The sequence below is a fragment of the Stenella coeruleoalba genome, assembly GCF_951394435.1.
Source record: "Stenella coeruleoalba genome assembly, chromosome: 2".
NCBI classification, from domain to species: Eukaryota; Metazoa; Chordata; class Mammalia; order Artiodactyla; family Delphinidae; genus Stenella; species Stenella coeruleoalba.
The window spans coordinates 169196412-169215754 of record NC_137147.1 but is presented as its reverse complement, the minus strand read 5'-3'; the positions used below and the strand labels follow the sequence as shown (position 1 = coordinate 169215754).

At 35.7% G+C, this 19343-nt stretch overlaps 1 protein-coding gene across 2 annotated transcripts in view; it reads left to right on the top strand.

The window, feature by feature from the left end:
- DNAJC1 (DnaJ heat shock protein family (Hsp40) member C1) overlaps window positions 1-19343 on the top strand; it is a 203159-nt gene that overhangs the window by 95486 nt on the left and 88330 nt on the right. For both annotated transcript variants that reach the window (XM_079912309.1, XM_079912308.1), the window contains exon 7: window positions 1271-1361. In XM_079912309.1, the coding sequence (XP_079768435.1) occupies window positions 1271-1361 (91 nt within the window). The remainder of the gene's footprint in view (window positions 1-1270; window positions 1362-19343) is intronic.

The following is a 19343-nucleotide window of genomic DNA, read 5'->3' as shown; positions in this document are numbered from 1 at the left end:
AGATTACTACAAGCAACTATATGCCAATAAAATGGACAACCTGGAAGAAATGGACAAATTCTTAGAAATGCACAACTTTCCGTGACTGAACCAGGAAAAAATAGAAAATATGAACAGACCAATCACAAGCACTGAAATTGAAACTGTGATTAAAAATCTTCCAAAAAACAAAAGCCCAGGACCTGATGGCTTCACAGGCAAATTCTATCAAACATTTAGATTCTGTGATCTTCATATGCCTAGAGCACCAACTTGTTTATCTCCATGTCTGTGATTAAAGGCCTGGTCTTTTTTCGGTACTCTGCTAAAGTCTTACCTATCCTATTTGCCACTCCTTGAGACTTTAGCCACTGTATCTTGACACCTAAGTATTTGTATCTTGACCCCTAAGTATTTGTGTATAGTGTGTGTCCTCAGTCCTCAACTCTCAGTGGAGTGACAACTTTCACTTGTATCTACATGGTCATAGAAGTTTCACAATCAGATTTGCATATAGTAATTTTGAAAATCTTTTGGAGTTAAGGGACTAATATGAAAATAGTGTTAGTACTTTGTTAGTCACAATAATATAATTTACTATGCTATCAAATAATTCAGTTCAGCAAGTGTGTTTTTCTGCTCTCTGTCCATGCATAATACTGAGAAAATATACAATGGAAGAAAACAGGAAGAGGATACATCCCTTTCCTATCTGAGAGTAAAGGCTTTACTTAAACATATTTATACTCATGTAGTTTCTGGCTTTCATTAGTTCTCTAAGATAGAGAAATCGTAGATAACTGCTTATTCAGTTTCTTCTGTTCATCATAAAATTTGAAAGCATAAACGCAGAGGAAGACTACTTATTAAATGAATATACTGCTTTAAATCGTTTTTTTAATATTTATTTTATTTATTTATTTTCCTTATTTTTTTTGGCTGCATCGTGTCTTAGTTGCAGCATACAGGATCTTCCATTATGGCTTCCTTGCAGCACGCGGGTTTCTCTCTAGTTGTGGCGTGCAGATTTTCTCTTCTCTAGTTGTGGTGCACGGGCTCCAGGGAGAATGGGCTCTGTAGTTAGCGGCATGTGGGCTCTCTCGTTGAGGTGTGCAAGCTTAGTAGTTGTGGTGCGCAGGCTTAGTTGCCCCGCAGCATGTGGGATCTTAGTTCCCCAGCCAGGCATTGAACCCGCGTCCCTGAATACACTGCTTTAAATTGAAGTTATGTGGAAAATACCATCAAAGCAAACTGACTTTTATGTTAATTTATTTGTTACTTCTTTTTTCAGGATGCTGGGCAGTTTTATGCTAAATATAAAGAAACAAGATTGAAGGAAAAGGAAGATGCATTGACTAGAGCTGAACTTGAAACACTTCAAAGTGAGTTTTAAACATTTTCTTACTGTATTAACTATATTATATAAAACTGATTATTTAAATTTGGATTTTCCCTTAAATTCAACAGTAATTCAATTTTCTGTGCTTTCTTTGCTACTCTGTAAATGGAGTTACTTATACTTAATATACTATATGTGGAAAATACTATATTAGTAATTTCTGAACCACCCACAGCTCAATATCAGGAGGGGTAAAATTAACATGGGGTCATATAGTTCCTTTAATCTGAGAGGCATCCAAAATCTAGAAAGTCCTTAAATACTCCAGTGCTGCAGTTGTCATTGATATTTAGTGCTGAGTCTATCCCGTTGCTCCCCAACTTGCTGTATTACAGTAGTAAACAGGAAGCCTGAAAATGTCAGTGATTTTTGTTTTGAAAGCCTTTGTTTCATTTGTATTATTGTTATATAACATGAAAAACCTTGGCTGAAGTGTCAGTGTGTTGAAATCTTCCATTGAACACTAAAGACAGCTCTTGCTGATTTTAGGAAAAGTTGAACATACTATTAAAGAAGACATTTTACCAGCCCTGGTCTTTTTGTCTAAGTTTGTATATCTACATCTCTCCCACACGTATACGTTCTGTCCCTTTACGTTGCTTTATCTTTATCCAGAGCATTTAACGCTACTTAACTTTAATTTATATATTCATTTTGTTTACTCTCTGGTCCCCCCAATAGAATGTAAGCTTCATGAGGGTAAGGACTTTATCTGTTTTGTTCACTGCTATGACTATCCAAGGACCTTAAAGAGTCCCTGGCATAGTAGGTTCTCAGTAGGTAATTGTTGACTGAATTCATGGAGGTGAAGTCTATTTTTTTAAAAATTCCAATATGAATGTTTTTGGTTCAGACTTCATTTCTGAATTCTGTGCATGGTACCAATCTGGGCACAGAAGACAGTGTAAACACCCTTAATACCTGGTCACTTCACGCCTATAAATGTATATAAATACACAGCATGTGTAGTTTAGAAAACAACTTGTGTGCTTTTAAGGGTATACAGTAAAAGCTTTTCTGCAGCGCATAGAAGTCATTTAGCCAAATCAAACTGGAAAAGAGCAACTGTGGTATTAGTATACCACGCATTCAGTTCACACTTTCAGTATATATAGAAAAATGGTCATGGCCATTTCCCTTCATATACTGAAAGTCTAGCTTTCTGTCTTTACCCTGACGCTGACCGTGGTTTGAGAATAGAGGAGAATTATGTTCTCTCCAAACCCAAAGAGTACACTGCTACTACCTAAATGTGTGACTCTGAGGATTTTACTTTCCTTATCTGTCAGAAAAACATGTTGGACTAGATGATCCCAGTATTAGTTTTCTATTTTTGCGCTAACAAATGGCCACAAATTTAGTGGCTTAAACACAAATGTATTATCTTATAGTTGTATGGCTCAGAGTCTGACATGAGTCTCGCTGGGCTAAAATCAAGGTTATCAAGCAAGGCTGCATTCCTTTTCCAGCTTCTAGAGGCCTTCCACACTCCTTGGATCTTGGCCCCCTTCCTCTTTCTTCAGATCCAGCAATGTTTCATCTCTCTGACTCTTCTGTTGTCACATCTCTGGCTGATCATAACTGGGAAAAGTTCTCTGCTTTTAAGGACTTGTGATTATATTGGGCCAACTTGGATAATTCAAGATAGTCTCCTATCTCAAGCTTAATCACATCTACAAAGTCTCTTTTGCCATGTAAGGTAAAATATTCCCAGGTCTGGGGATTAGAACATGGTCATGGTTAGGGGACCATTTTTTGCCTTATACAACCTTCAGGTGTCTGGGCAGCTTTAGAACAGGGACTTTCTTTTTCATCTTTGTGTCTGCAGCATTGACTATAGTGTCCTGGCACAGAGTAAATGTTTAATAAATGGATGAATGACTAAATATATGAATATAATCCCATGAATATTAATGAGCGTTAATATTAGTGAAGAAGAAAACCAACTTACGGTTACCGGAGGGAAAGGGGTGGGGAGGGATAAATTGGGAGATTGGGATTGACATATACACACTGCTCTATATAAAACAGATAATAAGGACCTACTGTTTAGCACAGGGAACTCTTCTCAATACTCTGTAATGACCTATATGGGAAAAGAATCTAAAGAAGAGTGGATATATGTATATGTATAGCTGATTCACTTTGCTGTACAGCAGAAACTAACACAGCATTTTAAATCAATACTCCAATAAAAAAATAAAAGTTTCAACAGTTACAAACACAAAATAATATTCAGATAAACTATATCATTGTTTAAAGCAGACTTCTGTTTAAGAGGGAAAGTTTAGGATGTTAGAGAATTACGTATTAAGGTTGACTGATGTGTGTTTTGCAGAGCAGGGTAAGGGTGGACAAATGATTATTATTGTTATATTAAACCAAAGATTGAAACAGAAGTTGATGTTAGAGCAATTGTTGAAATAGTTTTAATGAAATTGAATAAATCAATGAATAAATGAAACTTTAAATGTAATTTTTATATAATTGTTACTTTTAAGTAAAACTGTTACATAAAAATTTTCTAAGCCTTTTAAGACTAGTCAAAAGGAGCAGGGGGAAGGGGCTTCCCTGGTGGCGCAGTGGTTGAGAGTCTGCCTGCCGATGCAGGGGACACGGGTTCGTGCCCTGGTCCTGGAAGATTCCACATGCCGCGGAGCGGCTGGGCCCGTGAGCCATGGCCGCTGAGCCTGCGCGTCCGGAGCCTGTGCTCTGCAACGTGAGAGGCCCGCGTACCGCAAAAAAAAAAAAAAAAAAAAAAAGGAGGGGGGGAAATGACATTTACAAGAAAAGAGAAAAATATCAAACTAAACCAAAATTTACCAGAGGCAGTATGAATACACTAATTTCATTGCTTTCATAGTCATGTTTTCATGACTATTTTTCCAAAATTGTTTAGAGACTTTTGTTCTGCCTAAGAATTTGATAATAATTCTCAAGCAGATTTGATAATGCTCTTTTAAAAAAATTTTTTTTAATTTTTATTTTTAAATTGAAGTAGAGTTGTTTTACAATGTTTCAGTTATACAGCAAAGTTATTCAGCTACACATATACATACATGTCTATTCTTTTTAAGATTCTTTTCCATTACAGGTTATTATAAGGTATTTAATACAGTTCCTTGTGCTATACAGTAGGTCCTTGTTGTTTATCTATTTTATATATAGAGGTGTATATCTGTTCATCTCAAAGACCAAATTTATCCCTCTCTCTCTTTCCCCCCGCTAACTGTAAGTTTTTCTATGTCTGGGAGTCTCTTTCTGTTTTGTAAATAAGTTCATTTGTATCATTTTCTTTAGATTCCACATATAAGTGGTATCATATGATATTCGTTATAATAATTTGTTATTATTTAATAAAAATATTGTGTAAAGAAACATTAATTTAAAAATAGGTAAATATCTGAAAACTCTGTATGCCAGCAAAAATGTGTGATAGTCTTCTAAAAAGGTGGAAAATTCATTACTAGCTTATGGTTTCTTGAAACTGAAAATGAGGAAATTAAATGCCAGAAACTTTATTAAAAACAATACTCATCCTAGGCTCTGAGTAATAAGACTTCTGTCGCTCATGTTTTGATATCAGTAGTATATTTAGAAAAGGTGATGGTATCAACATTAAGAATGTTAAAGAACAGTCACATTACTCTTAATAACGTCAAAAGCTGTCATGTATTTTTAAATGTAGTCTCTAATGGTTACATGTAAAGAATCTTTTAATTAATTTTGTTAACTTCATTACAGTGTTCTACATTGTATACTTTAGAACTAATACATAAAGGCCCCAGATCCCCCAGTGTGCATTTCATTTGCCCCCATCCTTCTTAATTTTAAAGACCATCATTGGAATACTGAGTTCATAATAACATTTCCATCTGCTTAATTGAGTAAATTCATCTCATGCAGATTAACAATAGCTATTTTATGCTGCCTGTTTTTCATGACCTAATTGCTAATCTGCCCTCAAGTCTATTTGCTTTACTGCTGAGATTGTGCAGAGTCCTCTAAGAGCTACACTAGAACTACACTGAGTAGGGTGTGGTGGTGTTACTTGCTGAAATGGTATTTTAGGGGGGAAATCTGAAAAAAGGGTAATTTCTTAAAAATAAATATCGTTCTCCTGGGAAGTCTTTATGGAAAAAAATGTGATGATTTATTTGGAAATTTTTGAGCATTTCTTTCTTTATTATAAACTTTTAATCAATTTTATGTTTTAGGTTTAAATCCAAGTTGAATATTTATAAATATAAGACTTTTTCAGTGTTAATAATATTTTTATACATTCTCTAATTGTATGAGTTTTAATCTAAGTCAATAGATGTGAGTTCTAAGTACTATAATGAAACAGCCCATATTGTGAATGGAAAAAAATGAGTTATTTTATGAAGAAATTGATTGTAAAGGTTAAAATTTGAATAGAGAAAAGAGGGGAGGAAGGGTCGAAGGAAAACACAATATTTCCCTTTTTTACTGTGTACTTTATATGAGTTAAGAACAAAAGCAAAATCAAATAATCAAAACCCTACTGTCAAGTACTTCTTTTTTGTCTACAGAGATAATCATTCCAGACATTATATTTTTCTTCTTGTTGTGTGGTCCCCACTCCATGCCCCAGTGATAGCCTAAGTAGGGGTGCCAAGGGGACAGTAAGAACATGGTAGACAGAATATATCTCTTTAGGGTGGCAGGATGGGAAAACATTCACCTTCCCTAAGGTAATGGAAGACTGGTTTTCTAGAAAACTTAGGTTCATGAGGAAAGGAGTTGCTAGTGCTGATTTGTAAGCTAATTCAGGGGTTAATGGAGAAGGAGGACAAAGGAGGTAGGGCAGATGTAATCCCAATGGGTTCGAACATTTTTCCTTTGGTAATATAGGGTGCTCATGGATGGGAGATTACTCTCTGAGATAATTTATGAAAAGGCATATGACACATCGCTAGCTCCAGTACATTTGGAAACATGACCAAATAGAAACTCTGTACCTTAACTTATTATATAGTAAAACCTGATAGGAGCCCTAGCCCCAAGAGTTTATATGTAGGCAAAGAATATCTTTAAAATAGTATTATTTCCTACGTACTTTGTTCTAATAACAATGGAATGTGAATTTTTAAAATCATATAGCTCAAATACAAATTACAGTTGCCTCGATATTTCATAATCATAATGCTGTGATGCTTAAATATAATGCAATCTCAGTTTTCTCACTGAAATGATTCAGAAAAGCATTTATTCAATTTAATATATAAACAATTATGGCTATAGATTAACTGGTCAAATTTCAACTAAAATTTTACTTACTAATCTGGAAATGAGTACCTATTTAATGTAACTGTATATAAAATGATACATCACTTTATAAGATCCATGCAGGCAGGTATTTTCGTCTCTCTTGTCTATAGTCATAACCCCAGCACCTAGAATAATGCCAGGCATGTGGTAGCTCCTCAGTAACTATTAATTGAATGAATTAATGAATTTAGAAATACCGTATTGCTCTTTTCTACTTCATACTTCTTAAAGCAATTTATTTAAACTCTTCAGTAACATTTTTGACAGGAGGATTCTTGTCATCAGTAAAACTACTTTTTGAGTCATCAACACAGAGTAAATCATCTTTATTTCCATATATAATGAGGTATGATCTTTTTGATTCCATGTATGAGACTGACAGTGAAAATTTTATTCCAAGTCACAATTCATCTAATATTAGGATTTTTTCCTTTTTTTTAAATATATGATTGTTACAATAAAACCAATGTATTGCTTTATCCCCTCAATAATTTTCATTGTGGTAAAATATACATAACAAAATTTACCATCTTAACCATTTCTAAGTACAGCAGAGTTCAGTGGTATTAAATATATTCATAATGTACAACCATTACCCCCCTCCATCTCCCATAGCTGTTTTCATCTTGCAAAACTGAAACTGTACCCGTTAAATAATAACTCCCCATTCTCACCTCCACCCACCCTGTGGCAACCACTGTTCTGTGATTTCAGCTACTCTAAGTATCTCACATAAGTCTAATCATACAGTATTTATCTTTTTGTGATTGGCTTATTTCACTTTGCATAATGTCCTCAAGATTCATCCATGTTGTGGCATATGTCAGAATTTCCTTCCTTTTTAAGGCTGAATAATATTCCATTGTATGTATATACCACATTTTGTTTATCCATTCATCTGTCAATGAACACTTGGGTTGCTTCCACTTTTTAGCTGTTGTGCATACTACTACTGTGAACTTGGGTGTACAGATATCTCTTTGAGTCCCTGGTTTCAGCTCTTCTGGATATATATCCAGAAGTGGAATTGCTGGATCATATGATAATTCTATTTTTACTTTTTTTTAGGAACCTCCATAATGTTTTCCATAGCACTGTACCATTTTACATTCTCACCAACAGTGCACAGAGTTCCAATTTCTCCATATCCTTGCCAATGCTTTTTATTTTCTGGGGATTTTGTGTGTGTGTGTGTGTGTGTGTGTGTGTGTGTGTGTGTGTGTGTGTGTGTGTGTGTTCCTATAGCCATCCTATTGCGTGTTTCTTTGGAGAAATTACTATTCAAGCCCTGTACCCAATTTTGAATCAGATTGTTCGTTGTTGAGTTTTAGAAGTTTTCTATATATTCTGTATATTATTCCTTATCAGATACATGATTTGCAAATATTTTCTCCTATTATATGGGTTGCCTTTTTACTCTGTTGATATTCTCTTTCAATGCACAAAATTTTTTAATCTTAATGAAGTCTAATTTGTCTATTTTTTCTTTCATTGCCTGTGCCTTTGGTGTCATATCAAAGAAATCATTGCCAAATCCATTGTCATGAAGCTTTTGCCCTATATTTTCTTGGAAGACCTTTAGAGTTTTAGTTCTTAGACTTAGGTAATTGATCCATTTTGAGTTAGTTTTTATATATGGTGTTGGGTAAGGGTCCAACTTCTTTATTTTCACATGGTATCTATCTTTCCCAGCACCATTTGCCTAACTGTTGCTATTTTTGTTTTAATTTTTCTTTTTTTTTAATTTTGGCTGTGCCGTGCAGCTTGTAGCATCTCAGTTCCCTGACCAGGGATTGAACCCGGGTCACAGTAGTGAAAGTGCCAAATACAAACCACTAGACCACCAGGGAACGCCCGTGAACTGTTGCTTTTCTATTTAACTTTTTACTTTGAAATAATTATAGATTCATAGGAAGTTGCAAAGATAGTACAGAGAGGTCCCATGTACCCTCCTCTCAGTTTCCCCCATTGGTTATCTTATATAAGTATAGTATAATATCAAAACTAGGAACTGAAATTGATAGAAAATGTATGTATAGTTCTCTGCCATTTTATCACATGCTTATATTAATGTAGCCACCACCCCAGTTATCCCCTACTACTTTATCATCACAACCATCACCTTCTCCCATCCCCCCATTATCCCTAACACCTGGCAATTACTAATCTATTTTTCATCTGTCTAACATTGTAATTTTGACTGTGATTTAGAGAATGTGAATTCGAGAACCATACAGTGTGTGACCTTTTGAGACTGGCTTTTTTCACTCATTGTATTGCCTTTGGGATTTATCCAAGTTGTTCCGTGTGCCAGTAATTCATTTCCTTTTATTAATGAATAATATTCCATAGTATGGATGTACCACCGTTTGTTTAACCATTCACCTATTGTGGGACATTTTGGTGGTTTATGGTTTTTGACTGTTACAAATAAGGCTGCTATGAACAGTCATATGTAAATTTTTGTGTGAACCCAGAAGTGCAATTGCTGGGTCATATGATAAGTTTATGTTTAGAGTTTTAAGAAATTGCCAAACTATTTTCCAGAGTTCCCGTACCATGTTATACTCCTACCAGCGTTGTATGAGAGACTTAGGCTCTTTGCAGCCTCGCCAGAATTTGATATTCTCACTATTTTTTATTTTAGCTATTCTGATAGGTGTGTAGAGATATCTCACCATGGTCTTAACTTGCATTTTCCTAATGGATAGGGATGTTGAAACATTTTTTCACGTGCTTATTTGCCACGTGTATATTGTCTTCAGTAAAATTTTTCTTCATGCCTTTGGCTTGTTTTCTAATTGGATTTTTTTTTCCACTATTGAGTTTTAAGAGTCCTTCATATATACGTTCTAGATATGATTCCTCTTTTAGATATGTTTACTAATATGAAATCTTGATTATTGCAGCTCTACAATAATCTCAAAATTAGGTAGAGTTATTCTTCCCACTTTCTTCTTCTTTTTCAAAATGTTTTAGTTATTCTAGTTGCTTTGCCTTTCCATGTAAGTTTTAGGGTAATCTTGTGTGTATCTACAAAAAAAAATCTTGCTGGAGTTTTGATACGAATTACGTTAAACTTGTATGTCAATTTGGGGAGAATTGACCTATTTACTGTGTTGAACATATCTCTTCATTTATTTATATCTTCATTAATTTCTTTAGTGTTTTGTAGTTTTTAGCTTACAAATCATGTATGTATCTTCTTAGATTTACATGTTTCTTTTTTTTTATTTTGAGTGATTAAATGGTATTGGGTTTTTAATTTCAGTCTCCAAATGTTTACTTTAAGTAAAGAAATTCAGTTGAATTTTGTATGTAGATATTGTATCCTGCACCTTTTCGGATTTACGTATTAGTTCTAGGAATTTTTATGTAGATTCTTTGCATTTTCTATGTAGATAGTCATGTCAGTATGACAATAGGGATAATTTTATTTTTTTCCTTTTTAATTTGTATGCATTTTATTTCCTTTTCATGCCATATTTTGCTATCTAGAACTTCCAGAACTATGTTGAACATGAGTGGGGAGACAGGGCATCCTTCCTCTGTTCTAAACCTTAGGGGGGATGCATTTAGTGTTATACCATTAAGTAGGGTGTTAGCTGTATGGCTTTTTGTTGTTGTTTAACATCTTTATTGGGGTATAATTGCTTTACAATGGTGTGTTAGTTTCTGCTTTATAACAAAGTGAATCAGATATACATATACATATGTTCCCATATCTCTTCGCTCTTGCGTCTCCCTCCCTCCCACCCTCCCTATCCCACCCCTCCAGGCGGTCAACAAAGCATCGAGCCGAGCCGATATCCCTGTGCCATGTGGCTGCTTCCCACTAGCTATCTACCTTACGTTTGTTAGTGTATATATGTCCATGACTCCCTCTCGCTCTGTCACAGCTCACACTTCCCCCTCCCCATATCCTCAAGTCTGTTCTCCAGTAGGTCTGTGTCTTTATTCCTGTCTTACCCCTAGGTTCTTCATGACATTTTTTTTTCTTAAATTCCATATATATGTGTTAGCATATGGTATTTGTCTTTTTCTTTCTGACTTACTTCACTCTGTGTGACAGACTCTAGGTCTATCCACCGCATTACAAATAGCTTAATTTCGTTTCTTTTTATGGCTGAGTAATATTCCATTGTATATATGTGCCACATCTTCTTTATCCATTCATCCGATGATGGACACTTAGGTTGTTTCCATCTCCGGGCTATTGTAAATAGAGCTGCAATGAACATTTTGGTACGTGACTCTTTTTGAATTTTGGTTTTCTCCACCCTCTCCAGCATTTATTGTTTCTAGATTTTTTGATGATGGCCATTCTGACTGGTGTGAGATGATATCTCATTGTAGTTTTGATTTGCATTTCTCTAATGATTAATGATGTTGAGCATTCTTTCATGTGTTTGTTGGCAGTCTGTATATCTTCTTTGGAGAAATGTCTATTTAGGTCTTCTGCCCATTTTTGGATTGGGTTGTTTGTTTTCTTGTTATTGAGCTGCATGAGCTGCTTGTAAATTTTGGAGATTAATCCTTTGTCAGTTGCTTCATTTGCAAATATTTTCTCCCATTCTGAGGGTTGTCTTTTGGTCTTGTTTATGGTTTCCTTTGCTGTGCAAAAGCTTTGAAGTTTCATTAGGTCCCATTTGTTTATTTTTGTTTTTATTTCCATTTCTCTAGGAGGTGGGTCAGAAAGGATCTTGCTGTGATTTATGTCATAGAGTGTTCTGCCTATGTTTTCCTCTAAGAGTTTGATAGTTTCTGGCCTTACATTTAGGTCTTTAATCCATTTTGAGCTTATTTTTGTGTATGGTGTTAGGGAGTGATCTAATCTCATACTTTTACATGTACCTGTCCAGTTTTCCCAGCACCACTTATTGAAGAGGCTGTCCTTTCTCCACTGTACATTCCTGCCACCTTTATCAAAGATAAGGTGTCCATATGTGCGTGGGTGTATCTCTGGGCTTTCTATCCTGTTCCATTGATCTATCTTGCTGTTTTTGTGCCAGTACCATACTGTCTTGATTACTGTAGCTTTGTAGTATAGTCTGAAGTCAGGGAGCCTGATTCCTCCAGCTCCATTCTCAAGATTGCTTTGACTATTCGGGGTCTTTAGTGTTTCCATACAAATTGCGAAATTTTTTGTTCTAGTTCTGTGAAAAATGCCAGTGGTAGTTTGATAGGGATTGCATTGAATCTATAGATTGCTTTGGGTAGTAGAGTCATTTTCACAATGTTGATTCTTCCAATCCAAGCACGTGGTATATCTCTCCATCTATTTGTATCATCTTTAATTTCTTTCATCAGTGTCTTATAATTATCTGCATACAGGTCTTTTGTCTCCTTAGGTAGGTTTATTCCTAGATATTTTATTCTTTTTGTTGCAGTGGTAAATGGGAGTGTTTTCTTGATTTCACTTTAAGATTTTTCATCATGAGTATATAGGAATGCCAGAGATTTCTGTGCATTAATTTTGTATCCTGCTACTTTACCAAATTCATTGATTAGCTCTAGTAGTTTTCTGGTAGCATCTTTAGGATTCTCTATGTATAGTATCATGTCATCTGCAAACAGTGACAGCTTTACTTCTTCTTTTCCGATTTGGATTCCTTTTATTTCCTTTTCTTCTCTGATTGCTGTGGTAAAACTTCCAAAACTATATTGAATAAGAGTGGTGAGAGTGGGCAACCTTGTCTTGTTCCTGATCTTAGTGGAAATGCTTTCAGTTTTTCACCATTGAGGATGATGTTGGCTGTGGGCTTGTCATATATGGCCTTTATTATGTTGAGGAAAGTTCCCTCTATGCCTACTTTCTGCAGGGTTTTTATCATAAATAAAGAAAAAAAAAAGAAAGCTTTTTTGTCAAAAGCTTTCTCTGCATCTATTGAGATGATCATATGGTTTTTATCCTTCAATTTGTTAATATGGTGTATCACATTGATAGATTTGCGTATATTGAAGAATCCTTGCATTCCTGGAATAAACCCCACTTGATCATGGTGTATGATCCTTTTAATGTGCTGTTGGATTCTGTTTGCTAGTATTTTGTTGAGGATGTTTGCATCTATGTTCATCAGTGATATTGGCCTGTAGTTTTCTTTCTTTGTGACATCCTTGTCTGGTTTTGGTATCAAGGTGATGGTGGCCTCGTAGAAGGAATTTGGGAGTGTTCCTCCCCCTGCTATATTTTGGAAGAGTTTGAGAAGGATAGGTGTTAGCTCTTCTCTAAATGTTTGATAGAATGCGCCTGTGAAGCCATCTGGTCCTGGGCTTTTGTTTGTTGGAAGATTTTTAATCACAGTTTCAATTTCAGTGCTTGTGATTGGTCTGTTCATATTTTCTATTTTTTCCTGATTCAGTCTTGGCAGGTTGTGCATTTCTAAGAATTTGTCCATTTCTTCCAGATTGTCCATTTTATTGGCATAGAGTTGCTTGTAACCTCTCATGATCTTTTGTATTTCTGCAGTGTCAGTTGTTACTTCTCCTTTTTCATTTCTAATTCTATTGATTTGAGTCTTCTCCCTCTTTTTCTTGATGAGTCTGGCTAGTGGTTTATCTATTTTGTTTATCTTCTCAAAGAACCAGCTTTTAGTTTTATTGATCTTTGCTATTGTTTCCTTCATTTCTTTTTCATTTATTTCTGATCTGATTTTTATGATTTCTTTCCTTCTGCTAGCTTTGGGGGTTTTTTATTCTTCTTTCTCTAATTGCTTTAGGTGCAAGGTTAGGTTGTTTATTCGAGATGTTTCCTGCTTCGTAAGGTGGGCTTGTATTGCTATAAGCTTCCCCCTTAGAACTGCTTTTGCTGCATCCCATAGGTTTTGGGTCGTTGTGTTTTCATTGTCATTTGTTTCTAGGTATTTTTTTATTTCCTCTTTGATTTCTTCAGTGATCACTTCATTATTAAGTAGTGTATTTTTTAGCCTCTATATGTTTGTATTTTTTACAGATCTTTTCCTGTAATTGATATCTAGTCTCATGGCGTTGTGGTTGGAAAAGATACTTGATACAATTTCAATTTTCTTAAATTTACCAAGGCTTGATTTGTGACCCAAGATATGATCTATCCTGGAGAATGTTCCATGAGCACTTGAGAAAAATGTGTATTGTGTTGTTTTTGGATGGAGTGTCCTATAAATATCAATTAAGTCCATCTTGTTTAATGTATCATTTAAAGCTTGTGTTTCCTTATTTATTTTCATTTTGGATGATCTGTCCATGGGTGAAATTGGGGTGTTAAAGTCCCCTACTATGAATGTGTTACTGTTGATTTCCCCTTTTATGGCTGTTAGTATTTGCCTTATGTATTGAGGTGCTAGCTGTATGTTTTTTATAGATGCCCTATATGAAGTTAAGGAAGTTTCCCTCTATTCCTAGTTTTCTGAGTTTTTAATCATGACTGGGTGTTGAATTTTGTTAAATTTTTGTTACATTTTTTTCATCTATTAATATGATCTTGTGATATTTCCTCTTTGGCCTGTTAATGTTGTGGATTACACTGATTGAATTTTGAATATGGAACCACACTTGCACCCCCCCGCAGTAAATACCATGATGGTATATAATTCTTTTTATATATTGCTGAATTCTCTTCGCACATATTTTGTGAAGGATTTTTGCATCTATATTCATGAGAGATACTGGTCTATAGTTTTCTCTTTTTGTACTGTCTTTGTATGATTTCAGTATCAGGGTACCCCCATATAATGAATTGGGAAGTCTTCTCTTCTATTTTCTGAAAGAAGCTGTGTAGAATTGGTGTTAATTCTTTAAACATTTGGTAGAATTCTCTAGTGAAGCCATTTAAGCCTGGATATTTCTTTTTGGCAGTTTTTAAATTATAAATTAAATTTCCTTTATAAATACAAGGCTATTCAAATATCTTATTTCATATATCTATTTAATGATTGAATTAAGGTAATTTGTATTTTTCAAGCAGTTGGTCAGCTTCACCCAAATTGTCAAATTTCTGTGTTTAGCGTTGTTCACTTTATTATCCTTTTGACGTCCGCATGTCCTGTGGTGATTTCTCCAGTTTCAGTGCTAAAATACTGCTAACTTGTGTTTTCTCACTTTTTTGGTCAGTTTTTCCAGATGTATATCAGTTTTATTGATCTTTTCAAAGATCCAGTTCCTTGTTTCATTGATTTTTCTCTATTGCTTTTCTTTTCAGTTTCATTGATTTTGTTCTTATTTTTATTATTTTCTTTCTTCTGCTTGCTTTGGGCATCTTTTGGGTAAATTCCTTTGCTCTGAATTCTGTTTACCTGATATTAATTAGCTACTCCTGCTTTCTTTTGATTAATGTTTTGATTAATTTGTAATAAGTTTCTTGTAGATAGCATATACATAGGTCCTGGTTTTTCATCCACTGTACCAATCTTTATCTTCTAATTGGTGTATTTAGACCATTTGCCTGTAATGTAGTTATTGATATATTAGGGCTTAAGTGTGCCATTTAATTTTTTGTTTTCTATTTGTTCTGTTTTCTTCGTTCTGCTTTCTTGTGTAGGTTACTCAAATGTTTTTCTTTTTAGAATTCCATTTGAATTTATCTATAGTGTTGGTTTTTTTTGTTTTTTTTTTTGCGGTACACGGGCCTCTCACTGTTGTGGCCTCTCCCGTTGTGGAGCACAGACTCCGGACGCGCAGGCTCAGCAGCCATGCCTCACGGCGCAGCCACTCCACAGCATGTGGGATCCTCCCAGACCGGGGCACAAACCCGTGTCCCCTGCATCGGCAGGCGGACTCTCAACCACTGCGCCACCAGGGAAGCCCTATAGTGTTTTTTTAATATATTATTTTGTATAGCGTTTTTAGTGGGTGCTCTAGGTACTCAAGAGGAGGAGGAAAATCTATTGTATTTACCCATATTTTTACTCTTGTTCTTTCTCCTTCCAGCTATTTTAAGATTTTTTTCTTTTATGATTTCCTTTCTGTTCAGATAACTAGCCATTATTATCAGATAGGTCTGCTGGTAACAGATTCTCTTAGTTTTCCTTCGTCTGCAGAGGTCTTGGTTTCCCCTTTATTCCTGAAGGATATTTTCACTGAATATGGAATTTTGAGTTGACAGTTGTTTGCATTTTGCACTTGAAAAATGTGCCAAATTGTTAGCATACTTCTCAGTTCTGGTATTTCTATTTGGTTCTTCTGTATATCTTCTGTTTCTTTGCTGTTGACTTTTTATTTCTTCCTCTGTTTTAAGAATGTGTACTATTGCTTGTCAGACCATTTTTATATGCTGTGTTAAAATCCTAGGCGGATAATTTGGATGTCTCTTTCATCTGTTGGCATCTATTGATTATCTTTTTCATTCAAATAGAGATATTCTTGGTTCTTGGTATGATGAGTGACTTTTTTTTTATTAAAACTTGGACATTTCAGGTATTACAAGACTCTGGATCTTATTTAAATCCTCTATTTTACCTGGTGTTCTCTAACAAAGCCTAGCAGTGGAAAGGGGAGGGCTGCTGCCCTGTTACAGTCAGGTAGGAGTGGAATTCCAGGTTCCCTTCATGACATGTATTACAGCTGAGGGGGAGGCTGGTTGTGAATCCTTTCAGGGTTGGGTGGGTGTGGGTGCTCTTGCTTGCCAGTAGGTCTCCACTTACCCCAGCCTTACTGCTCGCCACCTGGCCTCCTCTGACATTGTGGGGGGCAGGGGTGCCTCAGCTGGACAGTTGTGAAAGCCCTGATTGCCCTCTAGGCTTCCTCTGAAACCACCCTGGCAGGGAGGAGGAGGGACACCTCATTATTCCAAATCTACTATCCCTGGGTAGATTTGGAAACCCAGACTACCAACTTAGTGTCTGCTGTTCCCACATGGGAAGGGGGATCCACATCACCTCTCAGCAGACATGAAAGCTTGACTTCTTACACAGCCTTCTCCCACATCACCCTGAGGTTGGGGTGCCTCATTACAGCCTCACTATGGCAGAAGTCTAGGCTTCCCACTAGCCTTCGCTGGCATGGGGGTGGGGTGTGGCCATAGTTTTTTCTGTGTTGTTTGCCTGAAGTAGATCGGTTATTATCTAAAAGTTTATCTTGATATGCTGCTGCTTTTCTGGTCCTTTTGGCTGGAAAGAGAAAGCTTTTTAAATTTTTTAATATTACCATTATTATTTCTGTGCCTTTCAGTGTTTTTAGGCTGCAAGCTTCCCTGGGACCAAGTCTGGGATATATGAGGCTGTAAGAAACCCAGGGAAGTTACCACCTTGGTGCTCATTGGGTCCTGCCATTCCTAGTTGGTCTGTCTTCTCTCCAACATTCAGATTATTCTTCTGTTTGTTTCATATATAACATTTAGAATTTTTAGTTTTTCTTAGTGAGAGGACTATGAAAAAGTACTTCTTCATTTTTCCAGGAGTGGAAGTTTTGTATTATTTTTTTAAGTGATTTTTTTAAATGCATATTTTAAAAGATTCAGATACTTGCAATTGTGATCAACACCCCAGAAATAAACCAAATTTATTTGCTTCCTTTTTATAACTGATTCTCTATAAGCAACCAAAACTACATTCTAGTTTATGTGTATTTTCCCTTAGCAATAATTTGTTGCTCAAAATAAAGAAATTGTGAAAAATTGAGTAATATGACCAACTTCATAAGGAATCTTTTTTTTTTTAAACTTGGCTGCATTGGGTCTTCATTGCTGCACGTGGGCTTTCTCCGGTTGCAGCGAGCAGGGCTGTTCTTCATTGCAGCGCGGGCTTCCCATCGTGGTGGCTTCTCTTGTTGTGGAGCATGGGCTGTAGGTGCACGGGCTTCAGTAGTTGTGGCGCACGGGCTTAGTTGCTCCGCGGCATGTGGGATCTTCGCGGACCAGGGCTCAAACCCGTATCCCCTGCATTGGCAGGCGGATTCTTAACCACTGCGCCACCAGGGAAGTCCCCATAAGGAGTCATTTATACGGTTTCTTCCTCTTTTCTGAAAAACAATTTTGAAAAACAAGAAAACCTGGCCTCCTATTTGGGCTCATATTGTACTCTGGTGACACTATGTTTTTATACTTTTAAATTAGACTCATATATCATTTAAGTTACTAATTTCCTATTTTGGTATTAGGGTGTTTTGTTTTTTTTTAAAGTCACCATTTCAAAAACCTGGATGTATAAAGGTACTGAAGCAGTAGAGGATAAAATATGGTATTAGATACCATGTAATTTCTAGAAAGGTAACAGCCTTGTTAAGTAGAACTGTTCCCATAACACTGTATTCTTTTTTTTTTTTTTTTTTTTTTTTTTTTTTTTTTTTTTTTTTTTTTGCGGTACGCGGGCCTCTCACTGCTGTGGCCTCTCCCGCTGCGGAGCAACAGGCTCCGGACGTGCAGGCTCAGCGGCCATGGCTCACGGGCGCAGCTGCTCCGCGGCATGTGGGATCCTCCCGGACCGGGGCACGAACCCATGTCCCATGCACCGGCAGGTGGACTCTCAACCACTGCGCCACCAGGGAAGCCCAACCCTGTATTCTTAATGCACATTATTTTTGGCCATTTTTCTCTATTGGGCTGCCTATCCTTTTGTCAGTTTATAAGATCTCTTTATGTATTCTGTATATCAGGGCTTCTGTTTGTACTCTGAATTGTAGATGATCTTTCCAAATCTGTTATTTCTCTCTTGATTTGTTTATTCTGTCTTTTATCTTTTTTTTTTATATAGCATTTGGGTTTTCAGTCTTAGTTAAGATTTTGTCTTCCTTTAAATAGTACAGGTAGTATTTTAGATTTCTTTTTGCAAGATTTTTATTGTTTTGGTTTTTAAAGTCAAGTCTCTTATCCAACTGGGATTTATTTTGGTATATATTGTAAGGTTGTGTCCAATTTTCTTTCAAATGGGTATTCATTTGTGACAGCATCATTTAATAAATCCTTTTCCCACTGAACTGAAACATTTATGAATTCTCTGTTCTATTCTAGGAATTTGTCTCTTCATATGCCAATATCATATTAATTTTATTACGTTAGTATTATAACAGATACATAGAGGATGGAGAAGATATGGTTATAAGGATGGATGAGTTTGACAGTAGTAATCAAGAGTGAAGTTGCTTCTCAGTGTTAACTTTCTAATCAGAAAGGGATTTAATGGAGAGGCCAATTGATAAATTGATAAGTATCTATTGATAACTACCCTTGATGTTGCCAGGTTATATTTTGCATTTGTAAAATATTGAAAAGATGAATGTATACCATTAAGAGCTAATTTTCTGCCAAGTAGTATGTTAGGGGATATATAATTCTCCTCACATCAACTTTATGAGGTTAGATGTAGCTCCCTTTTACAGAAGAGAAAATGGACACTTGTTCTAAGGGTTAAGTTACTTGCCCAGTATTGTGCAACTATTAGATAGTAAAGGTAGGATTAAAACACTAATGACCAGGCTCTTTTCACTATGCCATAATGAAATGTTTCATGAACAGTACTTTGAACACTAAAGATGTATACAAATTGATATGATGGTTATATCATAATCTTCTATCATTAGCACCCGTGAGTTTTATTTTAAAACAATGCAGTGGATAGGGCACAATAAAACTTTACAGCTAACTATTTATAGCAAAGCAATTCTATTTTGATGAAAGAACAATATATATTTATGTGTTCTTTCAAGAATGGTCTATGAATAAAATGTTAGAAGCTATTATGTTATTGATTGGTTCTTTTAAACA